The sequence below is a fragment of the Lonchura striata genome, chromosome 14 (genome assembly GCF_050655825.1).
Source record: "Lonchura striata isolate lonStrDom1 chromosome 14, ASM5065582v1, whole genome shotgun sequence".
Lineage (NCBI taxonomy): Eukaryota > Metazoa > Chordata > Aves > Passeriformes > Estrildidae > Lonchura > Lonchura striata.
This window is the reverse complement of record NC_140716.1, coordinates 2,279,415-2,299,721: the sequence shown is the minus strand read 5'-3', so window position 1 is coordinate 2,299,721 and position 20,307 is coordinate 2,279,415. Positions and strand designations below refer to the sequence as shown.

Genomic DNA, 20,307 nt, shown 5'->3' with positions numbered 1-20,307 from the left:
ACCTTCCCTAAAATCCACCTTCCCTAAAATCCACCTTCCCTAAAATCCAACCTAAACCTCCCCTGGCACAGCTCCAGCAGGGATCAGAGCTCTCCGTGGCTCTCAGGAGAAGCTGCAGACCACTTGTGCCTGAGGAATTTAAAAATAAACATTAAAAAAACCCCAACAACATAAAAATATAAAATAAAAAAAAAGGATTAAAAAACAACAATAAAAATAATTGAAATAAATAAAGAATTGAAATAAATCGAAATAAAGAGTTGAAAAAACAACAGCAAGCACTGACATCCCTCCTGCTCCCTGAGACGAGAGCAGCTTGTTCTGCTGAGGCAGGGAAGGACTCCAGAGGTCAGGAAAGAATTCCAGGGAAAAGGGAAGGACACAAGAGGTCAGGAAAGAATTCTGAGGACTCCAGAGGTCAGGGAAGAATTCCAAGAATATTAGAAATCAGGGAGGAATTCCAAGGACACCAGAGGTCAGGGAGGAATTCCAAGGCAGAGCTGCCCTTCAGCACAGTGGGATCACCTGGAATTTCCAAAAGGAGAGCTCAGTGAGTCCTGCTCCTCATCCCTGTTTGTATCCCCCAATTCTGTCCAGGCCCAGGATTTGCACCTGGCAGAATTTCCTGATGTCAGGGTCTGGAGATGACCCTGTGCTGCCACATTTTCACCTTCTTGACAAAAAGCAAATTCCAACGAAATTAAATTCCATGAAACCACCACCAATATTCACAGAAATCACTGGGCTGGCTTTGCACTGTGCTTCTCTTGCCATATTTACTCCTAAAATTGGGAAAAGAAGAAAAAGGTCTGGAAAACAGGACTTCAAACAGAGGAGGTGACTTTCCATGGGATTTTTCTGTTTCCTTTTGCAGGAATGATGCCTCACCCCCAAGCCTGCCCTGGATTTCAGTGTGGCTTTATTGTTATGGGAACAAAATGATACAGGAAAAAATAAAAATCAGTGATTTTAATTTGATATAATGGCATAAAATCACTGCTAAAACAATGAAATTCAGCTGGATTAGCCCTAATAACAGCAGCACTAATTAAAGTTATTGCAGTTCACTCTTAGTGTGAGGCTGGTGAGCACCTGAGCCTCTCCCCGGGCAGGAGTGGGTGAGTTTGGTTTTGGGGGTCGTTAGTTCAGCCTTGGTGAGCTGGGCAGAGGGGGCTGTTAACGAGCACTAATTACCTGCCACTAATTACAGCAGCAATAACAACACCTCTCTGTCGGAATCTGAGGTATTGATGATCCCAAAATCGTAGAAAGTCTCTGTCTTTCTGCCCCAAAGCAGAAGCCATAATTGGTCTGTGCTGGTTTCCAGGTTGTTTATTCTGTTGATCTCTCACATGTTCTGCTGCCCTGCCCAGCTCTGTCCTGCAGGGCAGCGTGTGGGGCTCTGCCCTCAGTGGGATGTGACAAACATTAAATACCAGAAACTCCCTGGGCTGCATTTACAAGAACGTGCCAATATCTGTCACCTACGTTGGACAGTGTGTCCCCAGCCTGAACCAACAGAAAAATGCCAACACCACAGTGAGACATGGAGGGCATGAAGAAGGAGAAAAAGGACAAGGCACACCCAATTTCCTCCATCTTGTCCCCTTTGGGCCCCTCATCTAGAATCCTAAAATTTTACTTTTGCACCTGTGCCACACTTAATTATTACTGATATCAAACCCTCAGAGCTGGTAATTGATCCTGTAAGACTGAAAACTCTTTTCCATGGGCAGAGATCACAGCCAGTGTCTCTGGGGGCTCTGTAGAGAGACACTGTCTGTGATCTCTGTCCATGGGTCCCAGGGCAGCCAGAGGGAATCCCTGGATCCCCACACCTCTGCAGCCATGCCAGGCTCTGCCAACCCCCTGCACATCCCACATCCAGCTGGGGAGGAGGTGGCAGGCAGGCACGGCTGTGAAAAACAGACCAGGCAGGATTTCACTGGGTTCCCCATCCCTGGCAGCATCCAGGGCTGGGCTGGACAGGCCTGGAGGAGCCTGGGGTTGTGGAAGGTCTCTGCCCATGGAAAAAAAAATCCCTTTCAAGGTCCTTTCAACCCAAATCATTCTGGGATTATTTTATTTGCATGGTTCTCTCTTCCATGCCCCAATCAAGGTGTTTTTTCCCCTGTTTTTTCCCTGCCGTGGCTCTGAGGGGCAGAAGTGAAGAAGAAGCTCCTGCAGGAGCAGACACAGAACCAGAGCTGCTCCAAGCCCCGCGGCTGCTCCAGGGCCTGCATCCCCCTGCTGCTCCCAGGAAAAACCCAAACCAACCCAAACCCTCCAGGCAGGGATGGACCAGGCACCCCCAGGCTGAGCTGGAGAGGGGCAGGGAGAGAACTGAGACTGCAGCTCCTGCCTGGTGCCTTCCATAAACTCCTCAAGCTCCACCACCCGCCCCGCATGCACCCCCGAGGAAGCCACCAGCACCCAAAAACTCTCTCCCTGACGTGGAAATCCTCCTGGTGGGCTCCCAGAGCAGGCAGAGCCTGCCAGATTGTTTTCTTTGCGGCATCCACGGCGGATCTCCAGCGAGCCTTGCTGCCAGGCAGGCTGGAGGAGAGTTTCCATGGCAATGAGCTGGCATCGCCTTGGTGACCACGGGCTGCTGCTGCTGCTGAAGCAGCCTGACCCCTGCACAGCTGAGCACAGCACGGAATTTCCTCCTTCCCTGCCTCGTGGTGGCTTTTATGGAGCTCAGCCCCAGGCAGGATTGCCTCAGGTGGTTGTGCAGAGGCAGGGAAGCATCCTCAGCCTGGGTGAACCTGTCCCTCTGTCAGCCTCAAAGCAAACCCAGCTCCAATCCTGGCTGCTCCTGAGCCTCAGTGCATGAAAAAGAACATGAAACGGAGGAGACCCAGCACTTCATTAGCCCAGACATCAAAAGCAAATTAATCCACCAGTGTTTAAAGCCTTGAAGAGGGGTCACGCTGAGAGACAGATGTGTTAGCAAGGTGCAGGGGTGGCTGGCACATCCAAAAGCAGCTTTGCAGCTTCCTCCCAGGTGAGGAGCTCATCCAGATTTCCGTGGGAGAGTCAGACCCGAGTCTGCCTCCCTCCAAACCACCTCCAGATAAAGTTTGTGTTAGCACAAAAGCCTCACCCTGAGCTCACGAGGCAGGGAATTGTTGGATCTCTGAGAGCTCCCACTGCTTCCTCTCACAAATTTATGGCTTTAGCAGCTCCTTCCCCAAAACCTGATCCCACGGAAGCATTCCTCGAGCTCCTCTTCAAACCCAAGCCCTGCACTCCACAACCCCACCGTGCCTTCCACGGAGATGCTGAACAAAACCCCAAAGGCACCTTCGGGGTGCAGAACTGGGCAGGGCAGAAGTTTGGGGGAGCAGCAAAGGCTGGGAGAGAGGAGTGAGGAGGGAACTGGGGACCTGCTGCCCCTGAGCTGCAGGGAACAGGCTCCCAGAGTGGCTCCCAAAACAGGATTATGGAATCACAGAGCATGGACACGCTCCTGCTGTTACTGCCAAGATGATTCACCTGGTTGGAAAGGGATCATCCAGCCCTGCACAGACCCCCCAAAAACCCCACCCTGGGCATCCCTGGGGTGATGTCCAAACCCTCCTGCAGCTCTGGCAGCCTCGGGGCTGTGCCCATTCCCTGGGGAGCCTCAGCACCCTCTGGGGAAGAACCTTTCCCTCAAACCCACCCTAACCTTCCCTGGCACAGCTCCAGCTGTTCCCTGGTCCCAGGAGCTGCAGATCCCGAGGATTTTCCCCCTCAGCCTCCTCCTCTCTGGGCTGGCTGAGGCACAGAGAAGTCCAGACCAAACCTTCCCATCGTGTTGACACAGCTCCCTGGAGCCACCCCGAGCCCGAAGCAGAGCAGCGACCCCGAAGACGCACGGCCACACGCCCTAACAACTCCTTCCACGCCCAGCACACCATTCCCCAGCAGGTTTGATACTTTCCAGGACAAATTCCTCGTTTAAACAAAAAACCAGGAGCTATTTTGTCTCCTTGCAGCCTTAAAATCAGCCAGCCAGGACTGGACGCTTGGGAGTGAGGAAGCACGAGGGGACAGTGCCAGCGTGGCAGGGGACACTGGGCAGCCCAGGGGACAGGCAGAGCATCCCTGCCCTGAGCCACAGGAACTGGGACATCTGGAGAGCACAGCAGGAACGTTCTGGAGCATCCTGTGCCTCCTGGTGAGCGCTCCCCGCTGGGATTTCAGCATATGGCTGCTGCAAGCCTGCCCAGTGCCACTGTGATTTTTTCAAACCATCAAACCAGTCCCCCAGGCTGCGACTCGCCTCCCTGTCAAACAAGGGACAAGGATTCAATTTGGGGTTTCCAGAGTTTCCAGCTCAGAGATACAATTAGAGAAATATTCACCCAGATGATGATAAATAACCCTGGGCTGGAGAACCTCGGCAAAGATCTGTTCTCGAGGCGGGTGTGTGACACAGAACCTTCTGCAGGGCTGCTTTACAAGCTTTCCCCTGAGCCCAAACTTGTTAACCTTCATTTCCCTGCCTGTTTGCAGAGGAGTGACAGCTGCAGCCAGAAATCCAGCGCTCAGCTTGTCTGTCAGAGTTTAAAAAATCAAATATGGATGAAACCCTCTGCTGTTACAACGAGCGAGAAGGAGGAGGGGAAATGAAAAAAAAAAAAAAAAAAAGGAGTGGGAGGAAATCCACGGCTTTAAAATAATTTCTGAAATACAAAAGGGACTTGTGCAAGTCGGCTGGGAAACATGCACTGCATGGTTTCCTTCCCTCATTACCTGTCTGGGAGTCTGAGCCTGCCTGTCCATCACCTCCCCAGGTTCAGCTCAGCCTGGGGAAGAGGGAAAAGCTGTTCCAGGGAAAGGAGGAGCTGAGGAGCATCGCCCAGCCATGCCCCACTGCAGCCAGGGAGGGATTCCTGCTGCTCGGGGGTGTCTGTGCGTGCTGGGAGCCTGGCAGGGGTGCCAGTGCCACCAGCCCAGCCCGGAAAGGGGGGACAGAGCCAGGGAGGCCAGCAGAGAGAGGGGAGCACTCTTTTGGATACTCTGCGGGAGTGGTTTGGGGGGTTAGGAGTTGTTCCCTGCATCACCTCTGGCTCTGACGCTTCCAGAGGCACAAACTGGGATTTCTGGCTGTGCCCAGTCTGCAGCCCAGCCCCGCTGGCACACACAGAAGCACACCAGGAGCTGCTCCAGAGCCACCCCAGGAGCTCCAGAGCCACCCCAGGAGCTCCAGAACCATCCCATGTGCTCCAGAACCACCCCAGAAGCTCCAGAACCACCCCAGGAGCTCCAGGGCCACCCCAGGAGCTCCAGAACCATCCCATGTGCTCCAGAACCACCCCAGGAGCTCCAGAGCCACCCCAGGTGCTCCAGAGCCACCTCAGGTACTCCAGAACCACCCCAGATGCTCCAGAGCCACCCCAGGAGTTCCAAAGCCACCCCAGAAGCTCCAGGGCCACCCCAGGTGCTCCAGAACCACCTCAGGAGCTCCAGAGCCACCCCAGGAGCTCCAGAGCCGCCCCAGGAGCTCCAGGGCCACCCCAGATGCTCCAGAGCCACCCCAGGAGCTCCAGAGCCACCCCAGATGCTCCAGGGCCACCCCAGGAGCTCCAGAGCCACCCCAGCTGCTCCAAAGCGACCACAGGAGCTCCAGAACCACCCCAGGAGCTCCAGGGCCACCCCAGGTGCTGACCTGTTCTCCTGGCAGCTCCGGGAGCCTCCAGCACCAGGAGGGCTCTGCAGCACACACAGGTCCCTGCCAGGAGATAACTGCCCAGCAACCCACGCTGTTCTCCTGGCCAAAATCATCTCCAGAAAGGCCTTTCAGCTCTTTGTCCTGCCAGCAGCAGTGACCAGGACAGGCGATGCCCTCAGGGTGGATGTTTTACCCCGATCCCCTCAGGAATGAAAGGAAAATGCTGATTTTTCTCCCATATCCTGTTCTCTCCCCAGTGGTCTCATTTATTCCCGTTTATTGATTGGATTTGAGGCAGCTCAGAGCTGGAAAATTCCTGCCTGGCGTGCCCGGGGAACAGAGAGCCAGGGATCTGTGCCCCTGATGCCAGCTCTGCTCCAGGTGCACCCCCTGGCCTCCCATCCCACCCCAACCCAAAAGAAAAGGAACCAATCCATGTATAGTCATGTCGAGAGACAGGGAATTACAGGAATTACAGGATCCATCTGTCTGCAGCAAAACCAATTCCCTCTGGAGTATATAAAATTAACTCCTATTTTTTTCTTTCTTTTTTTTTTTTTTTAATTTGTTTTCTCTTTTTTTACTAGAGTCACAACTTTCAGATTTGTCTGCGTGAGGGACAAGGAGAGGACAAGGACAGGGAGAGAGGAGATGTTAATCTGGACAGGAATCAGGCAGGAGAGAAAACTCCTGGGAAAGTGGTCTCCTGGCCCAACCTCCCCGCTCTAAAAAAGCTTTGCCACTGATGCTCCGAGGCCTGTGCACAGTGTTTTTCCCAAATTGGGAGTCAGGCTGTCTTTAGGGCTGTAAACCAGACAGTGCAAACAAAAATAGAGCTGGAAAAAGAATGTGAGCAGGGATGCCAAGCCTCCCTCACTTCCAAGAGTCTCGCTCCTCTCACACATCAGCTCTCCACCCCACTGCTGAAAAAGCATCCCGGGCCACAAAGCCCAGGAGGGGCTTGCAAGGTGACATTTTTCAATTTAATTCATCATTCCGGGGAATCTCACTGGTTAAAAATCCCTGCCTGGGCTGGCAGGAGGGGGAGTGGAGCTGTTCAGGTGCCCCGGGGGAAGGGGCAGCATTGCCACCCAGAGCATCTTGAATCCTCTCCTGCCTGCTCCCCCCGTGCCTTCACAACCCTTTTCTCACTTTAATCTGCTTTAGAGGTGCAAGGCTCTGCTCGCATTCCCAATTTTATCATTCCTTGCAAGAACTCAAAGTCACTAAAATTGGGAAAGACTTCCAAGATCATCAGCACACCACTAACCCACATCATGAAATGCCACATCCACTGATTTTCCCAACATTTTTCAGGGATGGTGACCCCACCACTGCCCTTCCAGTGTTTCACCACCCTCGCAGTGAGGAAATACTTCCTAAAATGCCACCTGACACATCTGGCTGGCACAGAGCACATTGCAATCCTGGTCTCAGGGAACAAAAAAAATCCCAGGAAACACAAGGTGGATGCAGGAACCTCCTCAGCTGATGGTGCTCCAGCCCTTCCACCCCTCCCGTGCCAACCCGAGCCACTCCTTGCTTCCCAAGGTGCCAAAATTTTCCTGCCTCAGCCTTTCCCAATTCCCTCTCTGCTCTCCCTGCTCTTGTCCCTGCTTTTCCTGGGGGCTCCAGGGAGGACGGGAGGTGCTGGAGGGACCTCCTGGGACTCTGTGACATCTCTGGGGTCCCTGATGACAGCTGGCACCGGGCAGACCCCGCAGCTGTGCCTGGGACTTGTCCTCTGTCACCGAGGGGCTGCCTGGGGAACACAGATTTGCTGCCCTGCTCAAAGCCACCCTCACCCTCCTCCCCCAAAGCCAGTCCCGGATGGAAAGCAGAGATCTGGCTGGCAGCAGAAGGCTCAGACCCCACAAAAGCCCCTCTGTGGTGTGGAAGGCACTCCGTGCCCGTGTCCCTCTGCGCGAAGCGGTGCCAGCCCTGCCCGGCCCGTCCCGGCAGCAGGGCCTGGCTGGGATTCCCACACATTCCCGATGGGATGCAGCTGCCAGGAGCTCTCTGCTCTCCTCCTGGGGGCTGGATCCCGCTGGGTTTATTTTACCTGCCAGCTGCAACTCAAACATCCTGGCTGCAGCCGCCAGCCGCCGGCCCCGTGCCACCCTGGTGGCTTTGGAGAGGGTGTGGGATCAGGGCACTGGGGATGGATCCAGATGGGGAAAAAACTCCACATCTGGGGGGTTCTGCACACTGTGGGACACTGAGCACACCCCCAGTGTGCAGGCAGCAGGGAAAGCTGCCACTGTCCCCTGCCACTGACCCCTGCCACTGTCCCCTTCTGTCCCCTCACCAGACAGAACAACCGATGGCACCACTGAGGGAAGCAGGCACTGGGAAACGTGCCTGCAGCTCCACAGGGAATTTTGGGATATTCCCACAGCGGATGAGCACATCCAGAGGGAGCAGAGCCCCGCTGCTCCGGCTCTGCCCGGGGGGAGTTCCGACCTCAGCCCTGCCCTGCTGAGGGGCTGCTCCGAGGCCCAGCAAGGGAAGGATCTCCGGGATCTCTTTCCCTTATATAGTAAAAATAAATACCCCACGGGAAGGAAACAGAGCAGGGGAGGAGGCCTTAAATTGGAGAAAAGGGGGAGAGAGGAGGCTCCGTGTGGTTTATCCGTGACCATGATCCAGCAGCGAGCCAGAACACCTGGAATTTCCCTGCCACCGCTTCTTGCTTCCCTGATTCCCTCTGAGGTGGGAACGACATCTTCCAGGTGGAAATCTCCACCTGGGAGCTGCTGCTGGCTCCGAGCAAGGGGGGATCCCATCCCCAACCTGCTGCTGAGCTGACAGCAAGAGGGTCTGGATGTGCAATGAAAATATTTGGGGTGCAAAAGATGGAAAACATCCCTTTCTTCCCAAAGTTCCCCAGGAAAAGTCCTTCCCTGAGGTGGAGACAGAATTCAGTTTATCCCCAAGTTGTGGAAAAAGCAGAATTTCCATCACTGATGTGTTCTTCACCGATCCAAACAAGGCTTGGGGAGAGTTTTCCTCTCACTGCTGGGACCTCAGGGAGGGAGCAGGGAAGGGAGAGCTGGGACAAAACCCAAACCCAAACACAACCCAAAGCGCCCCTGAGGGCAGCATGAGTCTCACACCATCCCTGCCACAGCCACCAACACGCTGGGCTGAATTTGCACAGCCCAGCCTGGGCTGGGGGAATCAGTTTTCCTCAAATCCTGCCAGAGCGTGAGTCCTGAAAATTGGATCCTGCAAAAATCTGGAAGAGGGAACAAGTTTTGCCGGCTGAAAGAGTGAATCTCAGCTCAGGGTAGTATTTTATTGACTCACAACTCAAAAGGAATTTCAGCAATTTGCTTCAAACACTGCTGAAAAACCCTGCTCTGCTTTCTGAGTAAGTGCTGAGCTTTCCATGCCAAACCAATTTTTCAAGCCAAAATTGACAAACGCTAAAACAGGACGTCACTGCTGAAGCGAGCGCTACCTTCAATCGCACAGAATGACTTTTTTTACTCCAGAATAATAAAATGTTCTACTCAAAACCAACACTCCTCTCACTCTGACAAGCCACGGACCACTGGGTGCACCTCAAGGTCAGCTCCTGCTCCAAAGGCAGCTGCTCCCAACCAAACACGCCATGGATGAGGGATCAGAAAAGCAATTAAAAGCTCTTTGAACAGCAATAGCTTGGAACAAATACTAATTTGTACTTCTCTGCTGAGGAGAGAATATAAAATAATGTTTCTAGTGCCATTTGATGTCAATGGAGCTTTTTATGTGGAATCATTACGAGTATCAACGGCTCCTTCAGGGAATTCTTCTGGGAGGCTGAGTGGGGGGCTCGTGGGTCATTTCCCTCTGCAGGGGTGACACCAGCACCTCTCCTGGGCAAACGAGGGGCTCTGTCCTTCTCCTGGGTAACCAGAGCTGGGAATCGAGGCAGGCTGAAGGAGCAGCAATTATTTCCTCAGAGCACTCAGTGATGCTGACTCTGGGGCAAAAAGGAATCGGTTTTCCACTTGAAACGTCCTGGAATAGGATCCCTGTGCCAGGGATGCCAGCCCACCCGCCCAAGGGTGGTGGTGCCTTTGGAGTGCCCTGTTCCCTGCTCAGTGCTGCAGTGCCGTGGCACATTCTCAGAGCCTCTGGAGAGCTGTCAGCTGCAATGAATGCAGAACAAAACTCATCCAATGTTCTGAAATCGCCTGGAAGATTAATGCAAGGATCTTTGTGCTTGGCTCTCCTCATCCACGGGAGCGCTCGGCGTGCTGGGGATGGACGGATTAATGCATTAATAAATAAATAAAAATTAAATAAATAAACACAGCACAGGAGGGGAAGGAAAAAAAACCCAGGGACGACTGCACAGCAGGCAATTAACCTTTGAAATCCAAGCTGTGCTGCTGCTAATGAACAGCACCCTGGAAGCTCTGAATTCCCAGCCACGTCCCAGGTGGAGCTGGCTCTGAACCCTGCGGATGTCCCGGGCAGGATCCGACTGCTCCCAAGGCCTGCAGTGCCAAGGAAACACTTCCCATCAGCAGCTGCCCCATCTCCTGCCACCAAGGGGCTGTGCTGCCCTAGAAAAGCTCTGCAGAGCAGTTCTGGCATCTCCTCACTCCCCAGGAGCCTGGAACAGGACCCCGGGAGGGTTTGGAAGGAGGGTTTGGAATAGGTGTTAGGGAGAGATCCTCCCCTGGGAGGGTGGGCAGGCCCTGGCACGGATTCCCAAAGAATCTGGCTGCCCTGGGGGTGTCCAAGGCCAGGCTGGATGAGGTTTGGAGCAGCCTGGGATGGTGGAAGGTGTCCCTGCCATGGCAGGGGGGGAATGAGATGTTGGTATTCCAAATTCCTTCCAACCCAAACCATTCCATGATTCCACATCTCCACCCAAACTCTGGGCCCTAAAGGGGGTGCTGCCACTTAGCCAAGAGCAGCCAGGTGAGCAGACCGGTGGGAATTTCACATTCCCATAAAAACACAGACTGAAATCCTGAGGGGCCTTGGACGTGGCCAGGGCTCTCTTTGTCTGGAGGCTGCGGTAGCACAACCTCAGCTCCTCCCGATCTCTGCTCCCTCTGACAGGACAGGATCCAGGGAATGGGATGGAATTGTCCCACAGGAGGGTTAGGTTGGATTTGAGGGAAAGGTTCTTCCCCAGAGGGTGCTGAGGCTCCCTAGGGAATGGGCACAGCCCCGAGGCTGCCAGAGCTGCAGGAGGGTTTGGACATCACCCCAGGGATGCCCAGGGTGGGGTTGTTGGGGGGTCTGTGCAGGGCTGGATGATCCCTGTGGGTCCCTCCTGGCTCAGGGTGTTCTGTGATTCCAAGGACAAGGAAGTCCCAGGAGCCCGGTGGGTTTTGCCTCCAGCCTGGCACCTTCCAGGCAGGATTCCCTCATCCACAGGAGCTGGACAATGATGCTCCACTGCCTCAAGAGGGCTCCGTCAGACTTCTCTGCAGAGCTCTGCCGCGTCCCAGCATCAGAGGAGGAACAGCGGGACCAGCCCTGCTCCATCTCCCCCCAGAGCCCCTCACCCTTCCCACACACACAGCGCCGATGCTTTGGCTCCGATCAGCTCCAATAAAAATCGATTTCCTGTGTCCATCTATCTGCAGAGCCACTGGGGACTACGGAGAAGTTGGGAGAAAAAAAAAAAAAGGCAAGAAGCCATGAATAAATTTTATAAAAGGGATTGGGCATTTCCCTATGGACACTGAGGATTGGGATGGGTTTCCCTGCGGTTGCTGCTCTGGTTTGTTCGCAGTTTGATCCAACCGGAAAACGGCCTAAAAAAAGTGGTCGAAGTCAAGGGCAGAGAAGCTGCTGAAGCTCTTTCACTCTGAATAAATGGTGGGAAGGGCTGGTGGGACAGGTTTCCTAGAGAAGTTGTGGATGTCCCATCCCTGGACGTGTCCAAGGCCAAGTTGGATAGGGAACAACCTGGAGCAGTGGAAGGTGTCCCTGCCCATGGCAAAGTGGATGAACTTTAAAATTCCAAACCATTCCAGGATTCTGTGGTTGTGTTTTGCAGGGATCCAGCAGAACCCTTCCCATCCTGCCACCAGCAGAGCACAGGTTTCCCTAGATTCCCTAAAAACTGCTCTTGGAGCAACATGGAACAGCTTGGTGGGAGCAAGGAAATCACAGGAGAGCCACAGAGCAGCTCCTAAATCCTTTTAAAGTGGGGAATGGCTTCCAGATTTGGGAGGATGGAGAAGACAAAAACGGCAACACCCACACCCGGTTCCAGCCTGGAGAAGCTCAGAATTCCCTGGGAGCAGAAAGCTGTGACCCCACTGCTGTGTGTAGTAGAAATAATTCACGCCGTTTCTACGATGATAGATGTGATATTGAATATTTGTTGGGACTCCCCCCACCCAATTGACATGTGAAAGGATGAGGCTGGCCAGGAGATGGGGATGGGCCATGGCTGGAGAGATGCGGGGACACCCAGGAGCTGATCATGGTGTGAGCGACCCGAGATGGAGATCATGGACCCGAGATGGATACCACGGACCTGAGATGCATACCATGGACCTGAGATGGATACCATGGACCTGGGATGGATATCATGGACCTGGGATGGATATCATGGACCTGAGATGGATACCATGGACCTGAGATGGATACCATGGGCCTGAGATGGATACCATGGACCTGAGATGATGGATATCATGGACCTGAGATGGACACTGAGGATACCATGGACCTGAGATGATGGATATCATGGAAATCCTGGGCAGATCCATGTGAATGCAGCGTTCCCATAAATTTCATCAAGGGATTCAACAACTCCACACACTGAATTGTTCTTAATCACCAAAAAAGAAAATCTTATTAACCTATGGACTCTGAATGGAAGAAAAGACTGACTGCCGAAATCTTGGCCTCAGGTGGAATTTTCCCTATAAAAACCGAATTTTCCCTATAAAAACCACTCGTGCCAGGCTGGAGGTGTGTGGGCATGGAGGGAAACCTCTGCTGAGGCTGAATTCTGGTGCCGACCCCGGGCTCGGCTCTGTTCTTTCCTTGTGGCTGGCTAGATAGAATTTGATTGCAAAAGAAATATTTTATTTTTTCATATTAATCTGGACAAATTCTCATTTATAACACCACTGTTTCTCCTGTCAGGCTGATGACTCCAAAGGGAGCCATTCCCTGTCCCTCCACCCCAACACCACGCTGTGGCTCCGGGACACTGTGCCCAAACACCTCCTCCTGCCCTCCACACGGAGCAGCCCCACCCCGAGCCTCGCAGCCAATTCTCACACGAGGGGGGCTCCCAAATCCCCCCGCTTTGCCCACAGAAGCCGCAGAGTTCTGTGCCAAAATCCAGAGCAGTTTCCTGTTGGATTTGGACAGTGCCTCAGCCCCTGGGATGCGGCTGGCAGGAGAAGTTCTGTGTGAGGTGTCACCAAGCTGGGCTCTGACACTCCACACCTCATTATCCCAATGTCCCAGGCACGTGGGAGAAATTTTCCAGGTTTCACTTCCATTTTCCTCCCTTTTTATTGGGCAGTGTCTGCGAGCAGAGCTGGCAGGAATCTGCCACTCCGCAGCCAAAAAAGCTTCGGAATCTTTATTGCCATTGGCTTTGAGACGCCCTAAAGCCAAGCTTTTACAAGGTAAAATCCAATAAAAGGCAGCCAGCTACAGCTCTCCTTTGTTAGCAGCGAGGCTGTAATTATCCCGGTTCGCCTTTATGGGACTGACTGGGGACACACTCCATGTGATCCCTGGATTTTCTCCTGCTGCCTGCCTCAGGTTTTCCCCAAGCTCCCATCACAGCAAAATCCAAGGGCTGACAAAGCTGTATCTGCCTGACAAAAGAGTATCCATGCAGAAACGAGGGATGAATGGCCTATTCAGAAGGCACTGACAAGGTGTATTTCCCAATTTTAGAACTTCTTGTGGAACAGCGAAGCAGGATTCAACAGGGAGCTGACAGGGACAGCTCAATCTCTGCTGGATTTGGACACTTTGCTGTAATTCTGATTTGTTGTTGCGTGGCTGAGGTTGTTTTAGCTGAGTCCTGTTTTTTTTTTTTTTTTTTTTTAAAGAAAATAAGTCTTAACCTAAAACAGGGGAGGTTAAAGCACAGAAGTGCAGAGAAAATGAAGTAGCAGCACTCCAGAGGGTTTTTTGTCATGGTCCTGAGCAGTGCTTAATCCTGGGAAATGATGGAGAAGGAGCTGCAGAGCCTCTTGTGCTGCCTTTGGGTGGATTATGCTGCTCTGCCTTTCCTCCTCATTGCCAAAGAGACAGACCACAGAAGAGAGGAGGAGCAGCTTCAAAAATAACCCTGACCTGGTCATGACCCTGCAGGGAAGGTTTTGGGGAAGCACTGGATGCCTTTGATCCCAGAAAAAAAAGATCCTGGTGACGCGAGAAATTCCCGAGCATGCCTCGAGAAAACAGTGGAAAATCTCCAATTTTTCCAAGCAAGAAAAGCCCAGAAGAAGAGAACTTCACCAGGGTGACCAAGTGGAGACGCTCTCTTGTCTAAGCTCCCTCTCCCATGGCACTGCCCTCCCTCCAAAAACTTCAACAAAGTCCTACGAGAGCAAATTAAAGGGTTTGGAGCCTTCAGGGATACCCTAATTTCTTTTTCTTTGTTGCTTTTAGAATTGCCTGATAGTTTAAGTCTTATTTGAAGGTCCAGATCAAAGAAGAAATTTCTGCCTGGGTTATCTCCAGCACAACCGTCAGACCAAAGGTATTTCCACCGCAAATATTCCTACTTATATGAATAATTCCCAGCCAGCGAGCAGCCAGGCTCTGAGCAGACACATCCAACACACACATCTCAGACCCGCACCCCAAAGGCTTCTCCCGTTCCTCACGGGAACATCTTCAGCCCCATTTCCAACCATGAAAATCCTCGTTCCTCCTGGAATCACCTTAGAGCCACCCCAAGCCACCCCTCCAGGAGCACCCAAACCCCGAGGAGCCCCCGAGGCCGCTCACCTGCTCGTGGTACTCGATGCCCATGCTGAGGGTGTTGATGAGGATGGCGATCATGATCCCGCGGTTGAAGTATTTGCTCTCCACAATCCTCTTGAGTTTGGTGCCGAACGCCTTCCAGAGCTTCACCACCTTGTTCCTCTCCTTGGCTTTCTTCTTCTTCCTCCTCCTCCTGCCCCGCTGCTGCTGCAGCTGGTCCCGGTGGTCCCCGTGCCGCAGGTCCTGCGTGAACTCGTAGACGCCGTTGCTGTCGGAGTCGCCGTTGCTGTCGGAGTCGCTGAGGGCGAACTCGGGGTCGTCCAGGAGGCTGGCGCAGAAGGGACAGTCCTGCAGCTCGCAGCTCAGCCCCGGGCCACCAGCGCTGGGCAGAGCCCCGGCCGCGCTCAGCCCCGACAGCCGGCTGGGCGTCCGGCGGAGAGCTGCGGGGACAAGGGCACCGTGAGACCGAGAGACGCCAGGAGACAGCGAGAGACAGCGAGAGACACCATGAGAGACAGCGAGAGACACCATGAGAGACACCATGAGAGAGCAAGAGACACCATGAGAGACAGCGAGAGACACCACGAGAGAGCAAGAGACACTGGCAGCCACTGAGAGACACCATGCTCCAAGACCCAACGCTGAGAGCCACCAGACACTGAGAGCCACCGTGCACTGACAGCCACCATGAGACACCGGGACACTGCTGAGAGACACCGGGACACTGCTGAGAGACACCATGCACCAAGAACCATTGTGAGACACCAAGACACCACTAAGAACCACCACTGAGAGCCACCATGCACCAGGACCCACCGCAGAGAGCCACCATGCACCGAGAGCCACCATGAGACACCAAGACACTGCTGAGAGACACCATGCACCAAGAACCATTGTGAGACACCAAGACACCACTAAGAACCACCACTGAGAGCCACCATGCACCAGGACCCACTGCAGAGAGCCACCATGCACCAAGAGCCACCATGAGACACCAAGACACTGCTGAGAGCCACTGTGCACTGAGAACCATTGTGAGACACCAAGACACCACTAAGAGCCACCATAAGACACCACTGAGAGCCACCAGACACCAAGAGTCACCATGGGCCACTGAGAGCCACCATGCACCGAGAGTCATTGAGAGACACCACCAAGAGTCACCACGCACCAAGAGCCACCATGAGACACAGCTGAGAGCCACCATGCACCAAGAGCCACCACAAAACACTGCTGAGAGCCACCAGACACTGACAGCCACCACTGAGAGCCACCACGCACTGAGAGCCACCATGAGACATCACTGAGAGCCACCATGAGACACCGAGACACTGCTGAGAGCCACCATGCACCAAGAACTATTGTGAGACACCAAGACACCATCGAGAGCCACCACTGAGAGCCACCAGATACTGAGAGCCACCATGGGCCATGAGCCACTGCACAACACCACTGAGAGTCATCGTGCACCGAAAGCCACTGTGGGCAACCAAGAGTCACCAAGAGCCACCATGTGCCAGGAGACATTGTGCACCAAAAGCCACCGAGCACCAAAAGCCACTACACGCTGTGAGCCACTGAGAGCCACCACATGCCAACGTGAGGTCATTCCCCCTTGTCCTGTTGTTCCCTGGAGCAGATCCTGACCCTCCCGGCTGTCCCCTCCTGTCAGGAGCTGTGCAGAGCCACAAGGTCCCCCCGAGCCTCCTCTTCTCCAGGCTGAGCCCCCACAGCTGGTCCTCACAGGAATTATTCTCCAGACCTTAAAAAAGCCATCCATCCATCCATCCATCCATCCATCCATCCATCCATCCATCCATCCATCATCCATCCATCCATCCATCCATCATCCATCCATCCATTCATCATCCATTCATCCATCCATCCATCCATCAATCATCCATCCATTCATCATCCATTCATCCATCCATCCATCCATCATCCATCCATCCATTCATCATCCATCCATCCATCCATCCATCCATCCATCCATCCATCATCCATCCATTCATCATCCATTCATCCATCCATCCATCCATCCATCATCCATCCATCCATCATCCATCCATCCATTCATCATCCATCCATCCATCCATCATCCATCCATCATCCATCCATCCATCATGCATCCATCATCCATCCATCCATCATCCATCCATCATCATCCATCCATTCATCATCCATCCATCCATCCATCATGCATCCATCATCCATCCATCCATCATCATCCATCCATCATGCATCCATCATCCATCCATCCATCATCCATCCATCCATCCATCCATCCATCCATCCATCCATCCATCATCCATCCACCCTCCCAAGCAGTTCTGGTTCTGCCTCACTTTCCCCTCTTGGTCCCTTTTCCCACCCTCCACCCCCTCCACGGGCTCCCCCTCCTTCTGTGTCCCGGGCTGAGGGAACGGTGATGGGCCCATCCCTCCCTTTCCATTATTCCTGATTATCCCTGAGCAGGCTCCCATCATTAACGATCTCTGAGCGCTCCCAAGCTGTTCCACCCAATTTAGCCACCGCTGCCGTTTAGCTCCTAATGAGGAGGGAGAGGGAGAAGGGACCAAAGGTGGCTGCTGGGATCACAGCTCGGAGAGTCCCCGAGTCCCCTCAGCCTCCTTCAGCCTTTAATAAAGCTCAGGTGGATTCGCTGCCTGAGGCACAGGGCTGAGCGTTCAGGGGGATTTAAAATCAAACACATTTCGTGGTGTGAGGAGAAATGCTGGTTGTCCTGGAGCCACGGAATGGAAGGACAGGGACAAGAGTAACTGGAATGATTTGGGTGGAATGGCACCCAGATTTTATTTGCTCGTATTTAGGAGTCCAATCCTTAAGTTTCCTCATATTTAGTAACCTTATTCTCAGTCTCCTTATATTTAGGAACCAGATATTAACGGCACGAGCACGGAATCCTTCCCACTAAATTCCGTTTAAGCATCAATTCCTTGAGGTTCATGGACATAAGGGACAAATTCCCCCTCTCCCAGAACCACAAAAAGACCTCTGAGCTCACCCAGTCCATTAAACCATACCCAAAAATCCCACATCCACTTGTGCTCCCTGTCTGGAGGTGGGACGGCGACCACTTGGATGAGTTTTGGGGAGCCCAGGCTAAAAGCAGTGGCTGCTCCTGGCTCTGAGCCCTGGAGCTCACCCAGCAGGAATGCCGATTGCAACCCCAGCTCCAGACCAAGCCAACGCATCCCTTCGCTGGAAAACCGGGATGTGGCCAGAGTCAAAACACGTTCTCCTGGCCTGAATGTCACGTGGATGTCCGTGGCCTTCAGAAGGGCCTTGGAGGTCGGGCCTGGCTCCTGGCACTGCGTCAGAGCCACTGCCAGCATCGGGAACGTTTTGCCCCTTGCGCGGTGTTCCCGCTCAGGACGGAGCCAAGGGGGAAGGCTCAGCCCAGCCCCGGCAGCAGCACAGGGAGGGGGTTTGCCAGATGGCTTTTAACGCTATCAAAGTGTTAAAAATGATATGAAAAGCCCTGGCGCCGCAGATGTCTTCAAAATACCAGAGTCTCCTTGGCTGCCTGCTAAAATAACCTCCAGCATTGCAGGGCACGGGAACACGGGGAACAGGCTGTACTCGCAGCTCTTCAAATCCACAACAAAAGAGGCAGGAGAAAGCTCTCTCCCACCGCTGCGTCCTTCCCAGCAGACACCAACCTGGCCTCCAGCTGGGGCTGGGAGAGCCCGGGCTGTTAATGCTCCTTAAAGCTCTCAATTAGCACTTCTGTGCTTCCCTGCACAAGTCTTGCACTGAACAGCTCTGCTTGTTGGCTTGGGAGGGAAGAGAGAGAATTAAAGGCTCTTTGTTTCCCCCCAAAAAGGCTGAGGGAGGGTTGGGAGAGCTTGAGATTCTTGCTCATGGCTCCTTTGCTGAGTTTTAGGGATGGAGAAATGGGAATTGGGGGCTGTGCCTGGCAGAGCTCCACCCCAGCACCTTAAAGATCATCCCAAAGCCTGGGAGTCACATCCAGCACCCCTGGAAATCACATCCAGCACCCGTGGAAGCCACATCCAGAATCCTGGAAGTCACATCCAGCCCCCTGGAAGTCACATCCAGCACCCCTGGAAGTCACATCCAGCACCCCTGGGAGTCACATCCAGCCCCCCTTGGAAGTCACATCCAGCACCCCTGGAAGTCACATCCAGCACCCCTGGAAGTCACATCCAGCCCCCTGGAAGTCACACCCAGCCCCCTGGAAGTCACATCCAGCACCCCTGGAAGTCACACCCAGCCCCCTGGAAGTCACATCCAGCACCCCTGGAAGTCACACCCAGCCCCCTGGAAGTCACATCCAGCACCCCTGGAAGTCACACCCAGCCCCCTGGAAGTCACATCCAGCACCCCTGGAAGTCACATCCAGCCCCCTGGAAGTCACATCCAGCACCCGTGGAAGTCACATCCAGAATCCTGGAAGCGACATCCAGCACCCCTGGGAGTCACATCCAGCACCCCTGGAAGTCACATCCAGAGTCCTGGAAGTCACATCCAGCCCCCTGGAAATCACATCCAGCCCCCTGGGAGTCACATCCAGCACCCTGGGAGTCACACCCAGCCCCCCTGGGAGTCACATCCATCACTCCTGGTGCAGAACTGACCCTGACTCAGCCCTGCAGGAGTGGCAGAGTGGGAAGAAGGGCCTGGAAAGAGGCAGATCCATGGAAGGGAAGAGCTGGGTGCTCACAGGGTCTCCAGGTCTGCCCCGAATCCCTCCCCATCCCGTTTCCCTCAGGGGATGGATGAGCAGCCTCTGCCCTCCTTCCAGCCCTTCCCAGCTGTGAGCACACTTCTGGAAGAGACAAAACAATTCCAGGAGATTTGTTTAAAGCATTTTGGCATCCTCTGGGCTGAAATCCCTCTGTGGAAAGAGGACACTGTAATTGCATTATTAATGACAACTCAATCTAATCCCAGCTTTCAAAGAACCACCCCAGGCTGCGGGAAAATCTCCTAAATCACCGAGCTGGCTCGGGGATGTCGCAGTTGGGACTGAGATTTGGGCCTTTCTTCTCCTAAAAAGGACCCCAGCAGCAAGCAGGAGGATCCAAACTCTGACTGCAACAGCTCTGCTGCTCCTTTCTTTCCCAGTTCCAGCCTTCTGCAGAGCCTGGGTTTTTATCTCAAGGTAAAAACTCATTCTCCTAAAAACCTTCATTAATTGGCAGAGCTAAGGATGAAGCAGTGATTTATAAAAAGTCCTTGCTGAACAACAGAACTGTTGGCAGTAACCTTGCCCCCGTGCCAAGCTCCCGAGCGTTCGGAAGCGGCTGCCCGAGGCAGTTTCTATAAACAATCCACTTTTACCCTTTTGTGTGGTCCTTAAAAACAACAAAATTAACAAAGGCAAGGCTCCCGAACTCTCTGTCAAGCAAGCTTTCCTGTGATCCCCCCCAAGCCAGGCTTGGTATTTTTTCAGCACATCCATCACCAGGATAAATATTTGTGTCCATGCAGACGCAAACAAACAGTTTTGGAAAACACAGGCATTGAAAAAACCAAATGACGAGTTTGGCTTAAAGAGATTAAAAAATAGAAGCTGGATCTTTGTGACTTTTCACTGTTGGAGGGCTTAAGAGTATTTTGCAGCTTTTAGCTCCAGCCACGAGGGCTGGAAAAACATTTTATGAAATAGAAATCCAAGTGTTGCGTGTAATCACTGCTCCAGTGGGTGATTTATATGTGAGGGGAGATAAAAC

The 20,307-nt window shown here is 53.4% G+C and overlaps 1 protein-coding gene across 2 annotated transcripts in view; it reads right to left on the bottom strand.

Moving 5' to 3' along the window:
• Positions 1–20,307, bottom strand: part of CACNA1H (calcium voltage-gated channel subunit alpha1 H) — a 163,572-nt gene that overhangs the window by 65,140 nt on the left and 78,125 nt on the right. For both annotated transcript variants that reach the window (XM_085592084.1, XM_085592085.1), the window contains one exon: positions 14,612–15,027. In XM_085592084.1, coding sequence (XP_085448210.1) covers positions 14,612–15,027 — 416 coding nt within the window. The remainder of the gene's footprint in view (positions 1–14,611; positions 15,028–20,307) is intronic.